General features: G+C 44.2%; 3 protein-coding genes across 5 annotated transcripts in view; 1 reads left to right on the top strand and 2 right to left on the bottom strand.

Annotated features, from left to right (window-relative positions):
• Window positions 1-2,441, top strand: part of LOC119456466 (26S proteasome regulatory subunit 6B) — a 41,773-nt gene extending 39,332 nt beyond the window's left edge. Inside the window, exon 8 of the mRNA XM_037718276.2 lies at window positions 2,263-2,441. Within this exon, the coding sequence (XP_037574204.1) occupies window positions 2,263-2,376 (114 nt within the window). The 3' untranslated portion in view covers window positions 2,377-2,441. The remainder of the gene's footprint in view (window positions 1-2,262) is intronic.
• The window catches only part of LOC119456469 (ubiquitin-60S ribosomal protein L40), a 578,246-nt gene that overhangs the window by 148,010 nt on the left and 409,577 nt on the right, over window positions 1-20,659 (bottom strand). The gene's annotated exons all lie outside the window — the stretch shown is intronic.
• LOC119456463 (dual specificity protein phosphatase 18) lies at window positions 16,992-20,418 on the bottom strand. Of its 3 annotated transcripts, none has more exons than XM_037718269.2 (3): window positions 20,272-20,418; window positions 19,782-19,992; window positions 16,992-19,342 (listed from the first exon to the last, which is right to left on the bottom strand). In XM_037718269.2, exons 2-3 carry the CDS (start codon window positions 19,857-19,859, stop codon window positions 18,752-18,754), a joined length of 669 nt encoding a protein of 222 aa, XP_037574197.1. In that variant the 5' UTR covers window positions 19,860-19,992; window positions 20,272-20,418; the 3' UTR covers window positions 16,992-18,751. The 3 variants fall into 3 exon arrangements, with proteins under 3 accessions (XP_037574197.1, XP_037574194.1, XP_049525847.1); XM_037718266.2 differs by lacking the exon at window positions 20,272-20,418 and adding an exon at window positions 20,077-20,169; XM_049669890.1 differs by lacking the exon at window positions 20,272-20,418 and adding an exon at window positions 20,119-20,135.

The raw sequence follows: 20,659 nt of genomic DNA, 5'->3' as shown, positions 1-20,659 counted from the left end.
CATGTGTTTCCGAGATGTGTAATCGCACACAGTTTTACTTGCGAGATAGCAAGTTGTACTTAATTAATGTATGCACTAGTTCGTGTCATCTTGTCTAAAGCCTCTTGTATGTCCAATCACACACACAAACAAAATATGGCAGATAAAGACTCAAAGGTGTGCACTGAAGTCTTGGAGGCAACAGCTGCATTTGCTGAGTGCATGCTAGAGGGTGTCATAGTATTGCACTGCAGCGAAAACAGAGACCTCATCAGGGCATGTAATTGCTTCTGCAGGTCTATCAACTTGCACCTGAAGCGCAGTGACTGTTGAGCAAGGGCATGCAAGTCAGTGACGTCCTTGTGCAAGAACAACCTAAATACAGTAAACTCTCAGTTGTACTACGAACATCAGTTTAACGAATATTTCAGAATAGTAACAAACTTTTAGAAAATCCCCAGTGGTTTTCCTGTGCATTCTATGCGAAAATCTTTCAGTTAAACGAATTTCTGAATAGCGAATATGTCAGTTGATTGAACTTGATCAGTGGACCTGGGCTCATTTTTAAAATTAGTTCAACAAAGTTTTGTGTTCTGCAGCGCTATTTTAAAGGTGTCCCTTCCCTGCCATGCAACACTCGTTTGAAGATTATTGTGACAGTGAGCTTGTTACCTGTGCTGAACTATCAGATCTGAAAATTGTTTCCAGTGTTCGTCCCGAAGAAGAAGAGCGCGACGAGGAAGATGCAAAAGCAGAGGCTGTAGGAATGCCTTGGAAAGTTGCGAGACTTCGTGTCTCAGCAACAAGCTGTGCCAGAGGAAGTGCACAAAAACAGACTTTCTGGACAGCTTTGTTACTTCTTGCGCTTTAAGAGTACCAGTGCAAATGAAAATTAGATTTTTGTTTTTTCATTTTTTTTTTCAATATGAGATAGGCAGAAATGTAACTGTTATGCTTCATAAACCATAACTCCATAAATTGCATTTCACACTTTTGACTCGTGTCTGCTGTGCCCTAAGCTGTTCCATATTCTAGTGAATATTCAGTTTAGTGAACTTTCATTTAAGTGAACTATTTCCTTGTGTCCCTTGAATTTCAATCAAGTGAGTTCACTGTATTGTAAATTCTTTCAGTTGTAGTTTTATGTAAAAAAATGTCACAGTTTCGCCCTAAGGGCGAAGCAATGAATGCGATAGCAACACAGCAATGTCATACGAAGTAAGGTGAGCGGCTTTGGTAGCACTATGAATTGTAGTAAACATGAGCTGATTAAGTAAGCAGGTGTGCTGCGGCGTAAGTAGACCGACATGAAGAGAGACTCGATGACCACGAGAAGGCGCGTGTGAAACGGTGGCGTTGATGAGAAGCGCTTCCCGTGGGCAGCGCGTGCGAGGAGACACACCTGTAGCGCTGCACTGCCGATCCGGGCAGCATTGCATGTGTAGCGTGCGTTGGAAAATGTGGCCCGACTATTACTAACTGAATGAACAAGCGTGGTGTGAGCGCGCACAAACAAACATGAATAGATCACACTGAATGACTGCAGACGACTGTCAAAATGCTGGCAGCAAGCGCATACGCTGCAGCGGGCGAAGGTACGTGCGGTCTATCGCTTCAACGGAAACTGAGCGGCGAATGCACTACGCATACAAAGGTCAGAGCCGTGTGGAAATAAGAGACGGTGCGGGCGAGCGACGAGTGCGGTTGTTGGCAGAGTAGAAGTGCTTCCCCCCGCTCCCTCTGGCGCTGGCTTCCCGCTTCCTTGCTTGCGCGTGGGAGATTGAGTGCGTTCGCTCTCCGTGATAGCGCGTGTCCCCGCACGCTTCCGCTCGGGCATACGGCGCGCGGCGAAGATTTTATCTATACGGAACCTCACGGCCACGGCGACGCCGACGGCAGAAATCCGGTTGAAGTGTCCATATAATTGCTATCGCAATAAAATTTATTAGTGGGCTAGTTCGTACGTCGTTCTTGAAAACTGAGTTTGTGCAGCACAAATCGACGGGACAAAAAAAGAAATACAAATGACGTAGACAGCGCCTGTCTGTTTTTCTGTTTCTTTATGTCCTGTATATTTGCACTGCACAGAATTATGCAAAGAGCATTATTTTTATTATTATTTTGGTGTTTTTATACAAATTGAACTGTCTTACTTATGACTGGAGGTGTCGAAGAATCTAAAACAACTTCTCTGACTTGCTGAAATATATATTACTGGAGTTCCAATTTGAGTATTTTTTTCATGTCATGTAATCTCGCCTTCTGAATGTTTCGCTTTTGCAGGCTGGCATGCACGCTGTGCGGGAGAATCGGTATGTGGTGCTGGCCAAGGACTTTGAGAAGGGCTACAAGAACAACATCAAAAAGGATGAGTCCGAGCACGAGTTTTACAAGTAATGGACGATGTGAGTGTGCAGCAGGAAGTGTTACATTAAAAAGAATGAATGCAAACAACCCGTGAAGACAATGGCACTTGAATGTGCAGCTGCGGATATGTTCATTGTGCATAACCTGATTGTTATGCACATTTTTGTGGTTATATTCATTGTGCAAATCAATCGTGCCAGTGCCCTTATTAGTTGTGCAATTCTTTGGCATGACAGGAGGGCCACATCTGTTTATCCCTAGTAGCACAGGACACAGGGCCAGCTTAGGCCCAATGATTCGCTGCATTACCACTATGTCCGTCAGTGTTGGCCGAGTGGAAAATTTTCAAGTACTGTTGATAGTAGTTGAGATTAGTATGGTAAAGTCCTGGATGAAGCAGGTGGTGGTTTCAGCATGGACTTATTATGACCAGCACGTGGTGGAAGATGGAAACACACAAGGAGGCGACAAGGGTAGTTGGTAGCAATCCATAGTAATTGGCTGTTGCACACAAGCTGAAAGATGAAGGACTAGGTATTGCGCTTGTGTTCGTCAAATCCCTAATTCTTCATCTTTCAGCTTGTGCGCTACAACTAATTATTAAGGCGAGGACACATGCTCTGTAGGCAGGTTTCAGCATGGAGTTTATGATACGACTGATTTTCTTTTGAATGTAGAGATTAAAATTCAATATTACATACTTTTGCTGCATAGACTTATAATGCTTAGCTCACGCCAGGCTATTACTGGTTGTCTTAGGAGTACCACCTCTGAATTAAAATGCTGTAACGCTTGCTGGAGGAGTACTGACCAATGTATAAACAAGATACTGGGGTAAGAATAGCAGTAGGTTTAGAAACGTTTATGTACATACTGGTGATAGTTATAAAAATGATTTGGGTAAACTCTAAAAGCTGGTACTAGTAATTACTGGAGACTAAAAAATTCGAGGGTGCACTGCTTGGGTACTACTGAGGCGTTCATAAAATTTATAACCAATTACTGCAAGAAAATGTGAAGAGCCAGAGGGCTGAAACTCTGCACAGTATTGTGTAGTACATGCACAAGTTCCAGGTAGTCTTGCGATGCTCACAGTGGTGTCAGAATGTTGCTTGGACAATTAGAGGCAACTAAATGAATGCATTGAGTAGAACGAGGTTGTGTGTTGGAGCCAGCAGTCACTGCAGTAGGGTGATGCAGAGTCGGAGAGCAGTTGGGGAGGGAGGCCTTGTCCAACATCATGTCGGAGCATAGGTGCGCTCGGGTAGACGCATCGTGTCTGACATCAGGCTTGTGTGTAAAACAGGTTACGCTTTTCGGAAGCTGTCTTTCTATGACTGACGAAAAAAGTCACACCAGAGAAAATGTGCACCAAAATGCTAAGAATACCGGTTGGCTGGTGTTGGAGGTGATTGCAAAAAGTCAATGGAGAGTGCCACTTAAAGGTCAACTGCACAGAAATTTTGGTCTATGTAAAAATTAGCCTAGTTTCAGATAATGTAGATATAGAACAGCCTCTGAGAAAATATCTATATTAGAAATATTAGTGGATGCGTCAAGAAAAGCATGCAAAAATAGCTGTTTTCAAGACTGCCATCATTATTATTGCTCACCGGAAATGATGCAATGCAGAACTTGCATGGCCCCTCTGCAAGGTATATGAGCGCATGGTAGCGAAGGTGCCATAGAAGCCCATACGTCCTGCAATGGCGGCTTGTGGAGGCACAGCAACGTCATCTACATTTCGCGGGGCCAACTTCTCGGTATAAAAAAATCAATGTTCGCCATTCGAGGCTTGTTGCGCCAAGTACTCTACTGCGCCCATGGAGGAAGGAAAAGAACTTCCTCCATAACTGCGCCAGCTCACACAGCTCACATTGCATCGCTATGACATCGAATATACTGAGCACACAACAATACAAATGAACCGTAGTAAGTGAGAACATTCGCCACAACATCACATCACAATCTAACGGGAATACTCCCATCTATATTTACAGACCTCATTTTATAACTGCACACATTACACTGGTGAGCCTTGAAAGTTTTGCATGAATTCAGAGCAATGGGTTCACCAAGATTTTGAATGAAGTAGCATATCCATGCGCCATTAGTACCAACACACATCTGTTATTTCGGTGTTAAGATGAAATCAATATTACATTGAAATGATTCACAAAAACCATACTTTATTCTTCGCTAACACAGCACGCATGCCACGTGTAGCTTTCTCTGTTACTTAGCTAAGATGTAATAAGGCAGTTCAAAAATAGTTACTGATCAAATCTTATAAGGTTAACATATATAGCCATTACTTTTTATGGCTACGCATAACAGAGTTCTGACGACATTACAGTGTTAAATATGGTAATACAATCTCAGCATATCTGAGCACGCATCGCTGTGAGCAAACTTCAGAAAGCCTGCACAGTTTCGGATTCATAATTATTCGTGGATGAAAACAAGCAGCCTGTGACTTCACATTTTTCTATTCTAATGGAGTTTTACTTATTCAAATGTTTCCATTGGAGACTTATTGGATGCGTAATTTTCAACAACTAGAGTTTTGCCCCGCGAAGTGTAGTCGTGCTTCAATCGCATGATCATAATTGATGTTGCTGCTCATTGGCTTGGAACCGTATTTCAGCCTCGCCTTCGCGACCATGTGAATTGATCTTGCCCTCGGCATGACCTTCGAGATTAGTTTGTGTGTGTGACTTGTTGAAAATCTGTGGAGGCCATGCCATGGCCTGGGATTTGCATCGTATCTGTTAGCCACAAGAAGCATGCATTGTCTGCTTAGGGGCTAGCTTAAGGCTGTTAATTTTTTTAATTATACGATTAGCAGCCCTGCAGCTTTGCCAAGATTGCTGCTATAATGTATATGTACTACTCATTTATAATCAATTTAGCCAATGTGAAGTTTTGTTGCAGTTTCCCTTTAACAGCTGTGACTCTCTTGGTATATGCTCACTAAAGGTTGCATAAATCTACTGCAGGTTCTTTGGCATTTCCTGGGTGTCTCATTTATTTTTCCAGGAATTTTTATACTTTTATATGTGGCAATAACATATGAGTGGCACTGGGAGGGCAAAATGTTGAAGATAATTATGATTAAATCTGGAGCAGGTTCCCTTTTGCCGCTAGTGAATTGCTGTCTTGCTTCAGCCAGAGCGTCATGGTATGTTGTCACTTCTGTCAGTTAAGAGGACAAGTTTAGCACTCTTTGTAAACACCAGTAAACAACGGTTTGTTTTATTGAGTGACAACCGCATCACCTGCTGCCTTGGAACCTATGAACTGCAGCATCAAACTAAGCTGAAACAGTGCAACTGAGGGACCCTCACCAAGGGATGGCAGTATACTAAAACTGGAATTATTCTAATGCCTTGATAAGCACAAAAGCAGTTTCATTGGAAATTAGATAAGATTTATGAACCAACTGTGAATGTTTCTGTTTTCCACTAGTGGATCTTGGTTTATGAAATCTCAGTGATGACTTGCAAGCTCAGGTGATTGTTCCAAAGTAACGAGTCTACTTATCTAGTGGGGAATGTGGCACTGATGTGATTTAAAAGAAAGTCAACAGAGAGTCTCAACTGAATCTTTTAAAGTAATAGCACTTAGCGAAATATGACTAAATTTGTTGCCGATTCTGAACTGCTCTGCATTTTCCCTGATTTTGATATTTTTCGGCGGGACCGTGAAGGTAGGCATGGCGGCAGTGTTATGCTGGCTACCCATTGTAGTCTTATCTGCTCATTAATCAACATAGCTACGTCAATTGCAGCCTTATTTCCTTTTTGTAACACTTCATATCTACCTGTTATATTTGGCATATGCTATCGCCCTCCTGACGCTAAACCTTCCTTCATTGTTTCACTACACGAATTGCTTTGCTCTGTAACGTGCACACACCGTGACACACCGCACACACCCTCCATAAACTGGCTTGATCTGCTATCATCTACATCAAGGAGTAACGAAGAATGTGAATTCTTGAATACGTTTGGTCTAACACAAGTAATCTTGGAACCAGCAAGAGACTTGCTGATAAAAGTGTGCACATACGAGATCTTTTGTTAATATATCATTCTGATTCCTATCCTAACAATTTTACCTGGGTTGAGTGATTACGTAATAGTTCACGGTTCCATTCATTGCTAGCCATCACACCCTAAAAAAGAAATGGAATTATTAACACTGTACGATAAAGGGGATTATGCCAGCATGAATAGAGACTTAGCTGAGTTCTGCACTTGGTTCCTAGTTAATTTTCCGTGTCGATCAGTTGAAACAAACTGGCTATTATGTAAAACCAAATTGTGTGACCTAATTAATAAATGCCTGCCAAATATTTGTTACAGAGCGTGTATCATCCCCTTGGTTCAATAAGAACTTGACACGTCTGAACAATCAAAAAGAAGAGACATTTCCGAGCTGCCAAAAATTCAAACAACGCATGCACTTTGGCAAGATAAAACACATACAAAAAAAAAAAAACATCTCAGTGCGTTGCAGCGGAAGCTAATCAGTGATTCCATTATACATTACCCACAATGTTGCAGAATAATCCAAAGCAATTCTAGAAAAAAATTAAACCAGGCCACCATAAAACTGTCTCTTTATGCGACGGTCACATTAACCCTCTCCCTAATGCAGAGGTTCCTAATGTACTCAATGACACTTTTTCTTCTGTATTCACTCTTGAACCCTATGATGAACTGCCAGATTTTCCAGAATTTAGTTACCCTACTATGTAAACTAACTGACAATCTTCAGTTGTCATCTTCTGCAGGCATCGATGGAATTAGCTCTGAGGTCTTGAAGAATAGCAAACATAGTACAGTGTAGACCGCTTATAACGTAAGTCACCGGAGTCGCGAATATCCACACTATAAGCGGTACCGCACTATAACCAAAACAATAAACCAAACAAACTATAAACTATAACCAAAATTTCAATAGCAATTATATACACTCCAGGTGCATTTCTACCTGCCATAGCTGTTGCCGTGAGGTTCCGTATAAAGTCCAAGGGTAATAAAATCGTCGCCGCGCACTGTATGCTGTATGTGCGAGGGAGAGCCGGTGATCGTGTCTCAATCTCGCGCACGCAAGGGAGGAAAGCGGGAAGAAAATGCACTGTCTTCCGTCGCGCGCAAGGCTTGAGGGGGGGGGGGGGGGTGCATTTACTCTGAGCGTGCATGCCTGCCCACAGAGGCCGCTGTATCTTGAAAGCCATCTGTGACGGGGGCACAGTTTACCTTGCACTGTGTTTTCGCGAATTAGTTCACTTTGATGCGAGCGGCAGCACGAAGGTCATTTCGCTCACTGCTGCTGCCGTGCTTATTCACCATAGGGTTCTGACAGCAAGTTTCCACGGTCGAGTGAGATGTGTTCATGTTTGCTTGTGAATGCGTGACACCATGCTTGTTAATGCTCAGAGAGCCGCAGCGACGGACGTGCTTTTGCGTGCTCCCGCCATTGCATCATTCTGCCCGCCACTCGCGAGGAATGCTGGGATGCGTGGCCGGCGCATCTCAACAAGGTGCGTGCTCCCGGCCGGCATATGCAATCAAACTCTCGTTAATTCGGACTTATTTGCCCGCACATCGGTTAATTCGGACTACTTTTGGAACTCGGGTGAGCGAGGAGCGCCGCAAATGTGCGACGCAAAAGAGCAAGAACGGCGCTAGCGTCCAACCAAAACAAAGCGGCGGAGTTCGCATCGCCACAGCCATCAGTTGAAATCGTACGAGAATGACAGCAACGCCGGAACGCTTCGAGCCTATTTGTGTCTTTAAAGCCTGTATTCTTGCGTTTACTGCCGCGCATAACACCGCGTTGGCCGCGGGCTTTCGTAACTGCGTAGTCGTCATCCACGATCGCGTCGATAGCGGCCGCAGTTTTCTCCGCAGCGGTTGCGGCGAACAGTAGTTTCGTTTTTACTCAATACGCGCATCGGCCGCGCGCCTAAAAAACTGCGTAGTCACCATCGATGGCTGCATAGATAGCGACCGCGGTTTCGACTGCAGTTAATTGTTGCAGCGAATGGTAGTTAATTCGTCCAGACTCGGTGCGTGTGTCGGGCGTGTGCCTTCAGCACCGCAAAGTCGCCTTTCATAATCGCGTCGATAGTGGTCACTGTTTTTTCCGCAGCGGTTGCGGCAAACAGTTGTTTCGTTTTGACTCGGTGCAAAGCTATCGAGCTTGAAGAGCACCAGCTACATCGCGATTATGTTTTCGCCAGTTCACTGGCGAGAACGTAATCGCGATGTGTGCGCGATAGTACAAAGCGTGTCTACATGCTTGGTCTACATGTTTTGCATACGTGCAGGGCTTGAAAATGTTGTTTTGGTTATAGTGCGATATCGCTTATAGTGCAGATATTCGCGACTCCGGCGACTTACATTATAAGTGGTCTACAACATCTCCTGTATTTGCCTTTTTGCAGATGACTGTGTCCTTTGCTGTCCTATCCATAGCTTCCATGATAATATTGCCTTAAAAATGATTTACTAGCGGTTGAAAACTGGTGTAGAACTTGATTAAAGTATTTTAAATGTCAGGAAAGCTTCACAGGATCCCTTCCACCCCATGCTTCCTACCAAGCATCTAGGTACATTGTTTTTGGTTCCGTGTTATCTTTAGTGTCATCATATAAGTACCTGGGTATCACAATCACTCATGATCTCAGCTGGTCATATCATATAGCAAGTCTAACAAGCAAAGCTCACCTTCTCACATAAAAGTGCTCACGTACCAAATGTTTGTACGCCCTAAGCTGGAATATGCATGCGCAGTTTAGGACCTGCATCTGATTAACCTACAAAAAGCTCTTGAGTTCATTCAAAACCAAGTTATTAGATTTGTTTTCTCAGATGGAGCTAATCTTCCCAGTCTTGATTCATGCGGAAAAATAATGCGTTTGTCCCTCTACCACAAATTTTATCACTCGTCTCTTGCTCGCTCGATTATCGTAGCTACTCATCGCCTTTCGCTCTGCAACAGTCATTCTAAAGCTGTATACCCACCGCCTGCATGCACTGTTCACTGTCCGAATTTTCATTCGAACAGTGAACGACTGGAATCATCTGCCCACCGATGCTGGGCACCATTCCAATCCAATCCCAGCCACTTCAAGTCATTCATCAAAGACCTCGCACAAATATAACACCCCACCCCTCATGTAATACACCGCACCAGGGGCATTTGAGGTATGTGTGTGCGTGTGTATTAACATGGCTTAGGGTGTGCTGCAACTATGGTTAATGGCTCAGTCTATGGCTTAGTATGCAGTATAACTGCAGTTGTGTTGACATTTGTTATGACATGAAAGTTGCAATGGGACACTGATAAACATCAATGACTAAGAATGTCGCACAGGATCACAGTGTACTCTGTGCATCTATTTCTGACCACAAAAGCCTTTTTGCATGGGATTCATGAAAAAAAAAAAAATGAAATTTTGTCGAAGCCAACACATCTGCCTTCATATTGAAAAGTGCAGTACTTCCACATGTAATGTCGACATTTGGCCCCTGCATTCTAGCCGAGTTGAAAAGTTGCTAGAAAGGTTGTTTTTTACGATTTCTACGTTACAAATCTTTTGCTGTTCTGTGTGCCAGAACAGCAGTAGCCACTCTAGTGGCAATACAATAATGCCTAGAAAGAAGCTCTTATCTAAATTGAGGCATCAGTGAAAAATTACCATGATACAGATCATGCGAAGTGAAATGAGCAGGAGGAATCAAAACTTTCTCTGTCAGCGAATTGAATCTGTATTAGTAAAGCGTACATGCTGACAAATAAACCCTGTACTTCCCAACATCCCCATGATGCTTTAATAACAGCAGCAACACTCTTCCCTATGGGGAGTTGACAGTTTGCCAATACCATCTAAATAGCACTAATTTCAGTTTCTTCACTGGAAATTGTCAAAAAATGTGCTTTTTGTGAGTGTGCAGACGATTGCGCGTCTTACATCTTAGTTGCAGTACTCAAATGCGCAAGGAAAGAAAAGGGGTTACACAAAAGAGTGGGGTTAAGTCGGCTTGGAGGTGATGTGCTGGGATTTGTGTCGCATCCGCTTACGACCAGGTGCACACGTCTGCTTAGGAGCTACTTAATTCCTCAAGGGCTCGTTAGAAAAAAAAAAATTTGCAGTACCATAATGGCTAATTTTTTAATAATATGAAATTAATTTTGGAAACATTGTACAGCAAAAAGCTGCAATCAGACAATTTTCCAACCAGTCCAGCCTCTCCTTTGCTTCCTTACAATGCCTTGAAGTTTCAAGAGGCTAAAACACATGAAATTCTTCATGTAATGAGAAACCATTTTTGCAAGCAAGAATGCTAGCCCAGCTTCCTTCACTTCGAAAACCAAGATACATACCAGTTTGTCTCAGCTACAATAACATCAAGGGGTTCATCGAAGTAAGCCTCATAAAATTATAGCGGTTGTTGGGAAGAGTTAAGGTCACTCCCTTTGAAGCCTTGAATTCAAACTGTGGAGGTCTCACTGCAACATTGTTGAGGTCTATGCAACACCATTCACAGGACTCGGTGACCGTTTCATTATTACTTTCTTCGTCTTTGGACTCGCTGTCATCTTGAGGGTTGTCACTGTCTTCTTCACTTAAAGAATGAAACATGGAAGTCGACATCCTCGTCACTTTCACTATCATCATCCAATGGATAGCAATCTACTGCAACCGGCTGTGGTGGTGTAGTGGCTATGACGTTGCTCTGCTAAGTCCAAGGACGCAGGATCAAATCTCGGTCACAGCGGCTGCATTTTGATGGGGGCAAAATGCAAAAACGCTGGTGTACTGTGCATTGGGTACACATGAAAGAACCTCAGGTGGTCGTTATTTCAGAGTCGCCTGCTACAGCGTGCCTCATTATTTTATTTACATCATACTGCAGGCCTTGTGGCCGAAGCAGGATGGGCAAGATACTTTGATAAATATGCAATACAAAAGGCTAAAACTCTAATATAACATTGCAAGAAGAAAAAAATGAAACTAAGAAAAAAAATAAAACAGCACAAAACAGCAATTTTACCTAGAACGAACTTTTGAGAACGCGAGTTTCAAGCGATTCTGCAGAGTTAAGATGGTGAAAGGGTATGGCATTCCATTCTTCTATAGTGCCGGGGAAAAAAAGAAAACTTGTAGTAGTTTGTCCTGGCAATGCAAGGAGAGAGAATAAAAGCGTGGGAATGACATGTCTTTGTGCATGCAAAAAGAGTGAGGTATGGGATGGGTTCTAGAGAAAGCTTACCGCTCATTAATGAAATGAGTAAAGGAATTTGTCTAGATATTTTTCACTTCGTTTGAAGGGTGTGAGGTTCATTAGGGCGCAATGACTAGGTTACAGACTCTTCATGGCCATCTTTGGAACAAATAAAATTATTGGCTCTTCTGTGTATCCTCTCAAGGGCATTAGTGAACGGATCGAAAATAATGCAAGAATATTGAAAGTTTGGGTAGAATAAAGGTGGTATAAGGTGGGCCGGTATTTTGTAGCGATGCCTTTTCGCACTTATCGCGCTTTGTCAGTGGTCAGAGGGACGGTCCGCTCGCGTTATCAACGGGATCAGCCGGCCGTGAGCTGTGGATGATAAGACTAGTATAGAATAAGTCATAACGCATCGCTACCAAATACCGGCGCTGACGACTTCACTTCAGGGGATGCGTCTTTAAGCTTATGGCGTAGCAGACATAGTTTTCTAAAAGCAGGAGAGGCAGTGTTGGCTATTCCAGCTTAGGTTGTTTGCAATTGTAATTCTGAGACACTTGTATTCGTAGACATCAGTGGAGGAGTCGGGGCCAATAAAGTTAGAATTCTAACTTCAGAGTTCATCCCCCATTTGTTGCTCCGCACAAGAATATTGTTCAAGTCTAAATTAAGTGCTAGTTGATCATTAGCTGTATTAATGTTGTTAAAAATGATACACACAATTGGCATATTAATGGGGGCATCTATTGCATTAACTATGCCATTACAATAAATAAGAAAAAGTTGTGGGCCAAGTATCCTGCCTTGAACTCTGGAAGTCACTGGAAGAGGATCATCAGACTGTTGCCCATCAACCCTTTGAGGACGAGACATGTAAATACCCAGGAAAAAATGTTTATTTTCTATTTAAATGTGCAAAACACATCAAGAAGAAGCATAATCAACAAAAAGAAAAAAAAAAAAAAACATTTTGCAGAAATTTTTGCAGCATGAGGGGGAAAACCCCAGGCAGGAAACTGGAAGTGGGCTTCACCCGAAGCCAGTTAAGGCTTCGTTTTTAATTTGTATAGACAGCTCTCATCATGTGTGAACCATAAGTGTACATTTGTTTTGCATCACATGTGTGGCACTACTGCAGGTGGATATTTTGCATCGGCCTGTCTACCCTGACCATGCTTTCAAAACATAGTGACTCGTGTGCCAAACTTCGTCTTATTCTTTGAGTGTTCCTGCCCTAAACTAACAGATGACGCTTGCTGCATGTCATTCAGTGTTGGCTGAAGACATTTAACCAGAAACTTCGTACTTAATACTGAAGCTCGGCAAGAAAAATATTTTTTTCTGGTATGTTCCCTGTAGGCAACACTCGTCAATAAAGGGTTAATTGCTATGCATTGGTTGCTACCTGTTAAATAAGCAGAAACTCAGGATATGAGGAAGCTAGGAAGACCAAAGAATTATAACTTGAAAATTAATTTGTCGTGAGGAACTACATTCTTTAAAAAAAAAAAAAAAAATGTGATGTCTACTTGGCGAGCCTTGTCGGGAATAAAAGCAAAGGAGTGAATCACTGTGCTGAACAGGTGACCATCGAGAACCCCTTTCTGAGGCCATGTTGGAAAGGTGATAAAACGTCAAGCTCGTTCAAGACGCCAGAAATGCAGTTGGCTACAATGTGCACATTTAATTTAGAAGAGGAGGATAACACGAAAATCTGACAATAATTCAAGGCCGAATGCGGGTCACCCTTTTTTAATATAGGAACAAGTGCTACATTCCAGTCATGCGGAAGCACTGCAGATTTAAGAGATGCCTACCACAAGACTACCACAAAAACTACAATTAATTTACTTAGAGGTTCAGCCTAACGCCGAAGGAAGGTGTTGGAAATGCAATCTGGACCACTAGATGATTTCACTTTGAACCTGAAGAGCATGTTAAGTACCTACATCTTGACGAGATATACTAACGTTAGAGGAGCATGATGGCAAAGCTTGGACTGAGTGGGTGGGGAGAAGACACTGTGGAAGTGGCCATTGAAAAGGTAAGCGACAGTCATGGGATCTGTTACTGGAGCATTATCATGGCTAATGTTGGTTATTATTTTCTTTTGTTCCTTCATAAGGTTCCAGAACCTCTGGGGGTCTTCTCTATTAGAATTAGGTAGTGCGTTACTAATATAAAAATGGTTTGTGTGTTCTTTGGATTCTGAAAGAGTGGCACGAACATTGGTTAGATTGTTAGAAGCTCAGCCTTTCTTTCTTAGCTTTACGTTTTAATTGAATAGTGCACCTATTCATCCATGGTGTATGCCATGGTTAGCGGGCGTTCTAAGTTTTTTTCGGTATGTACTGATCAAGGCAGAACAGACACATGACTTTACGCTTTTCCCAAGGCTGCAGGACGTCACTCTGGCAAAATTCAGTAAAACAAGAATCAAGATAATTTATTATACTCGCATCATCGGCATGCGCAAAATCTTTTACAACCTTAGGCACATGTGTGCCATGGGCACATCTAACATTCTATCTATCGTGGTTTTATTTTGTGGTTAAACATTCTATTATATCGTGGTGTTAACACTTGAAACGCCAAAATTTAATTTTTTAATCTACCACACTTTACACTGCTTGGATGATGTCATGTTCGTTTAAAAGCGTGGGAAAATCTCATGCAATCAATGCAACCTCTGCACACAAGGAATTACTGTTGCTATTTAGTGTGAAAAATTGTATTCAATAAACATGCTGAAAACAAAACGGCTACTACCAAAGGTTGTGGATGGTAAAACACCCTTTGACGACCTCTGTTTGTCAAAAGCTTTTCAGAAAGTGGAAAAATACACAACATGGTGAGCTCGTGAAGAGAGAGAGAGAAGTTTAATGATGCGAAATGCAGAGAGGTCGGCCTGAGGTAAGTTCCTCTAGCCAGCTACTCTGCGTTGGGAGAAGGGGAAGAGGTGAAAATCTGTTAAGGCGTTAAAGCCTGGTAATTAGAAAATGACACTTACTAGCCCTGCATCTTTGCCAAGTATATACTATGGCCAACAGTATAGTACTGCTATATTATAGTACTAGCAAAGTGCTACTACAGTATGCCAATCAATTTGGCCAAAGGAAATTTTGTTGGCCTTGGCGTCACTGAGGAAGATGGCATTGTTTGATGTTATGCTCTACTAAGCATCACTGCCCTCAGTGAGACAGAGGATTGTAGTTCATGGAGGGGGTCGCACTCCCACAAATTGTGCCATGCGAGCTGTGTGAAGTGATAGTACTGGCGAGTTCTGCAACAGGTGCAAATTGGCACCTGCATTTTCATTTTTGTTCAAATGCAATATGATTATCTTATTATTATTAAAATTAACAGAATAGGTAAAGTGCCAATTCTGTATTGACACAGTGCTGATGTCAGTCCTATTCTACAATAGTCGATATGCAAAACCTGCAAGTGCGATTCACCAAACCTCTCCTTTGACGTAACCAAGATGGCGGACCTTGGGCTAGCATCAAAATCGAAGTGTCAACATGTTAGATGGTGACATCATTCCTGCCACTGTCCATTCCTCGCATTGCCTGCGCTTTCAAAACGAGTGTCTCGGCTTTAAAGGCCCAACTAAACGTACGCTTGCCGGCGCACGAAAGCTTGTGCCAACGCGCCTCACGCATGCACAGATGGTGCAGGACAGATCGTAGGAGTCGAAGCATGGCACGAGGCCAGATTTCGCCTCTAGACAACTATCGGTGCTCTAGCTGCCTCACAAAAATACGAAGCGACATCTACCAAGGCGAAAATAGTGAGCCAAGCGGACACACGCTGGCGTCTCTTGTAGGTTCAAACAGCCATTACTCACGAGGTGGCAAACACAAGGCACGAGGGCGCGAGCTTTCTTACACTGGCATGCGTACGTGTAGTGCCTGCGCTACAAATGGGAACACGGTCATATTAATTAGGGGAAGTTAGTGGTGTGGAATGCTTTTGTACTTACGCATATTGTCATCTTCTAGGACATAAAGGTACTGTTCTTAATTAAGGCAATACTTCGTACGTTTTGAAGCCTGCCTTAATATTTACCTTTATTATTCATTTAAATCAACTGAGAAAGCTGCATTAAACTGACAACTCTGTGGCCAGACTCACCAGCAAGCACTCGCGTTTTCTACTGTCCAGTGGCTGTATGTTAAATGAATTTTCGGCTGTTTGAAAGAAATTCAGGTGACGGCAGTGTGGCCTTTAAGATCCGTGGGTCTAGATGCACCTATTGCGTTTGGCAACACACAATCACAAATGCCCCCAAATGTCCACATTTTAGGATCCTTTAAGGCACATTAAAGTGAAATGAAGCAGTGTAAGTAACATTTTCCTTTTAAAAATGCTGCACTGTTTGTTTTGTGCCAAGTGATGCCTTTAGCAGTTGCTGAGAAATTCTTAAATGCAATTCAAATAATGTGACGATTGGGTATGACCACGGCCACTGGATAAAAAAAAATGTTGCGGCCTGCCGCGTCAGGCGGGCTACAATGTGAGCGAACATGACAGCTGTAGTTGCATTCGTAGCCGGTTGGCTCGCCCAAACGGTGCTACCTGTCAAGGATGGGACGTGTCGGCTTTCACGGGCGACGGCGTTCCAAGTGCGTTCCTGGCGCTTTTTGTATGCCAAACCCAGGCATCGGTCCTCGACTGGCGGTGCCGCAGCGGATCACGCTGTTTTCGAAGCACGCAGCAGGCTGCAACATCTTTTTATCCGGCAGCTGTGGTAGGGCACTTGCACTATATTAGTGATCTGTGAGTTAATGCTTTGTAGCCAGGTTTCAGTTGGAGGGCCGTCCAGAGAGGGTGCCACAGACTTGAATAGTATAGCACCAGTGGGCTCTTCTGTGTGCAAATTTATTACTTAGCTAAACTTCAAATTCATTTTCGGTGAAATGAAGCAAAGAGTATGTTATGGTTGACTGCAATCTACCAATTATTAAGGGGATGTCTTGCATCATGGAAGACAGCACTGTATATTCATAGAGGGTGTCGATAATGTCCTACGTATGTGCCATCTTGTTTAGAAAAGCTCTGGTCTTGTTATTCTAGCTGTCATAGACCTTTTTCACAGGAAGGTGGAGACCTAATGTGGCCATCTGTGAGTGAACAAGCGAAGACTCGGGATATGTATGCCTTGCTCAGAAGTGCAACAATGTTTTGTGATATGAACTTCAGCACATAGTAGTAAACCTGCCAACCAAGTTAGTTGCTTAAGACTTGAAGCTTTGAGACAAAAGCCTTAATCATGATCCAGGATCGTGGAAATACACAAGACATGGTGGGGAAGTGCCACCCTGGTGAGACGTCTTTCAGTAGCTGTTTCCATTGCAGAGGGTACTGCTGCTGGACACAAGTAACCACTCGTCATTCAACAACACAAATTTTAATGTCCCAGATGAAGGAACAGATGCTTTCAACAACATGTGCTCTGGTGCATCAGTCCTTGAAGCAAATGCCATCATATCTGTCGACTATGTTTTGAGATTCCGCTCCATTGGCAGCACACTGGAATACAACTCAAGAGCAGAGAGATGTTGACAGTCTCGAGTGTGTAATTGCAAGACTTCAGTGCTACTGTACAAGATAAATTTCAGTGGGAATGGTTTGCATATCACAGGATTTTTCTTTGAAAGAATAGGAAGATGACTAGGAAAAGGAAGAGTATGCATGTTGTTGTGCGCAACAGGTATTGCATAGTTCCCACAATCACAGCAAGGTTGGATCTCTTCGAGCAGCACACTGGCATCTTTGGCTCAATCCACCGTACACCAGTGCTGCCAGGATGTGGTAGCTTGAGCATTTCAACCCCTGCTGGAAGCAGTTTTATCAACACACAGTTCAGTCTTTCAGAGCATGAAGGAGATTCCTGAACCGGGAGATCATTTTTTTCTTCAGTAACTTGCATACCCACACAAACAGGTGACCACTCAGGACACTCCTCACAAAAAGGCACATAACCTGCAGGTCACGAGAAATATCCTGACTGGCCTCTTGGAGGTGCTTCTACACGCAGAGTGAACAAACACGGGCAGAGCGCAAAATTTTCACACAACACATTTTCATGTCATGCAACTGTACATCTTGCTGCTGTAGTTTTAAAGCGCCGAGAGACGCCAGTGTGCTGTGACAAAGGTGCTGCCCAGCTACTTACTGACAAGCACTGGCATTATATTGGCCAGCATACATACAGGCAAGTTGCTGCAGTACGGCCCAATTTTTATTAATTGAACTCTCATAGCCATGATGCTGCTACTCAAACAACCGTGCTAGTTTTGTACGCAAGACTTCTTGGTCAAATACAGATTAGCAGCCTGTGCGATAGTTGCACAGTCTCTGCAAAGAGTGCATGTCTGAAGTGATGGTAGGCTTAAGAAGCCAGCCTTCACTCTAAGGCTGCATTATTTTTCGTAGCTTACGAAATGTCAGCAATATCGTGTTCTATGACAATTTTGAGGTGTGTTCAGTCATTGCGGAACTACAAATTTTAATTATGCTGTCTGAGCTGCCGAGTGCTCTATCAACGGCATGAACTATGGAAAGATTTACTTCCTGCTCATATGACAGCTTGCATATTGCAAAGTTTCACAGCAGAAAGGCTATTGCCCTTGCCACAGCATTTGCAATAGCATCATTTGACGTCGTCATAATGCTTTGCTTATGTAGCGCTGATAATGGAATGAATGAAGAAAGTGCACTTGTATTCAGAAACACAGCCAAGACAAAAAAATCTCTTGGCTGCCAGGCTCGGTGCAAAGCAACACGAGCAATCTTGTTTTACATCAATGCCATGACGACTGTGGTTTTGCCACTGCAGTCCAGGAACAATGTAATGTACTGACCGAGGGGCAAAATATTTGTCCAAACAAGCTGCTGCTGTGCCTTCTGTTTCAATTCCATGCGTGTCACTTGGTCTTGCCATGCCATCAGATGGCTCAACAAGAGACCTTCCTTGGCTTTTGGTCAAGGCCCTTCCTTGGTTTACTGTCTGAGCAGCAGCCACAGATCACCACAAAAGGTGGTTCCCAATGAGCAGCAAGCAAGATTTGTTTGTTCCACAAGGTGAGTTCCAGGTCATGGCAGCGTCGGTGGGACTTGTGTACATGCAGCACCGGTTTCCGCAGGGGCCCCTACTGGCCGAGGCCCTTGATGCTGTGCAGCCAGATGAGGCCCTTGCACTCCTCGAGGTAGATGTCCGGGATGAGTCCGTAAGCGGGGCCCAGGTTGGGCATCTCGACCATCTCGACGCTCGAGTTGCCGAACAGCTGGATCTCGTAGTCGATAAGCTGCCGGAAGAAGCCGTTGTTGGGGTGCACCACGGGGCGCCGCGACTTGAGGTAGCGAAACGCGTCGCGCAGCCGCATGCGGTGGTACTTCATGAGGTAGGCCAGGCAGAGCGTGGGCGAGCGCGAGGCGCCCGCCATGCAATGCACGAGCACCCGGCCGCCGCGCATGTGCACGTTGTGGATGTGCTCGGACATGGGGTCGAAGTAGACGGACATGTCGAAGTAGGGCGAATCGTCCACGCGCACGCGCAGGAACTCGATGTTGTCGGCACCGATCGGCATGTCGGGGAGGTCGGTGCTACAGTTGATGATGGTCGTAATGCCGATGGTGCGCACTGCGCTGAGCGTGATGGCACGGAACCCGCTCAGGTACAGGTAGTCCGTCACCTGGGAGATAATGTTGAACGCCATCCTCCGCAGCAGCGCTGTCGACTCCTGCGTAGACGACACGCCGGCAGGTTTTTTCTTTGCATACGAAAACACTGCACCCATAGAACGGCAGCGGTCACTTCTGTTTCGCTCTCGAGGAAGCTCGTGCTCACATCACGTGCGCGCTTCCGTGGTGACAGGGATTCTAATGCAGTTTCCATAATCGTCTTTCTTTTTTCACAAACCTTTCAGCTAGTCTGCTCTCGATTATTCCACGCTGATGAAGCTATGCTTTCGGTCTCGCACGGTGATTGCGCCCTTGTGCACGACCACGAAACCGTGTAAATACAAATTAGTCGATTAATCGTGAACATGAATGGATGGAAATTATTAAGTGACCGACACCCATATGTGTGGTTAAATGTAAGGAGAAAAAAAAATTAATTCGGGCACGGCGGGCATCTATGATCGAATCGGAATATACGTCAGGTCAAACCGTACGCACCTCACGGGAAAGCCGGTGTCGAATTGTTTGCAATGGTAGTCGCTCGTCGAATATTGGCTCAAAGGCCTGTTGAGCCATTGCAGAGGCAGCGGTCGTCAGTCATGAGGAGGCGGGGACAGGGCTCACAGAACCATGGGTGCCCGATCAGCCCTCGAAAGGCCTCCTCCGTCGACCAGGCCGCTGGTTGCGAACCGCTTCTTACTCCCCTATGCTGCGAAGAATACGGACGCTGCTTTCAGTGACATCGAATTGGCCTCTCTGGGAGGCCTATCCAGTTACGCATCGAGTTACAAACCCGAGTTCACCGCCAAAGAGCGAAAGACCCAGCAGACCCTACCCTCACATTCAATGGAGGCCTCGACCCGTCGGATAATTGCTCGGTTTGGCTACGTAGTTTGGCTTCGGCTTCACGTGCGAAGGCACTTCAACTACAGTGTACTAGAATACCTTGGATTCTAGTACACTCTACTTCAACCTAAAGTGTACTTACTAGATGCCTGCCGCGTCGCTCGTTTTCCCATTGGAGCAGAGGTTCCCGTCATAGAGTTTCACACTATAATTATAGTGAGAAACTCTATGGTTCCCGTAGTTTAGGGGCTGGCGCGTGCTCGACGAGAGACCGCGGGTCGTGCCTCCAAGATTGCAACAGACGCCGCTATAATCTCAGAGGCAGGGCCACGTGATTTAGGTTTGGAGCGGCCGCCGCGGCAAGCGCTCGCAGCATCTTACGAAACGAAACTGCGGAACGCAAACGTCTACGATATATATTAAAAACATCTTACTATATACGTTAAAGATGCGCTCCTAATAATGGTGCACTCATCAACATACGTTCGCTGCAAAGTTCTTTAATAAGCTTAGGTTTCTTAATTTTGTCA

Source organism: Dermacentor silvarum, chromosome 6 (assembly GCF_013339745.2).
Source record: "Dermacentor silvarum isolate Dsil-2018 chromosome 6, BIME_Dsil_1.4, whole genome shotgun sequence".
Taxonomy (NCBI): domain Eukaryota; kingdom Metazoa; phylum Arthropoda; class Arachnida; order Ixodida; family Ixodidae; genus Dermacentor; species Dermacentor silvarum.
The sequence above is the reverse complement of the archived record's forward strand: the minus strand, read 5'-3'. Positions and strand labels throughout refer to the sequence as shown.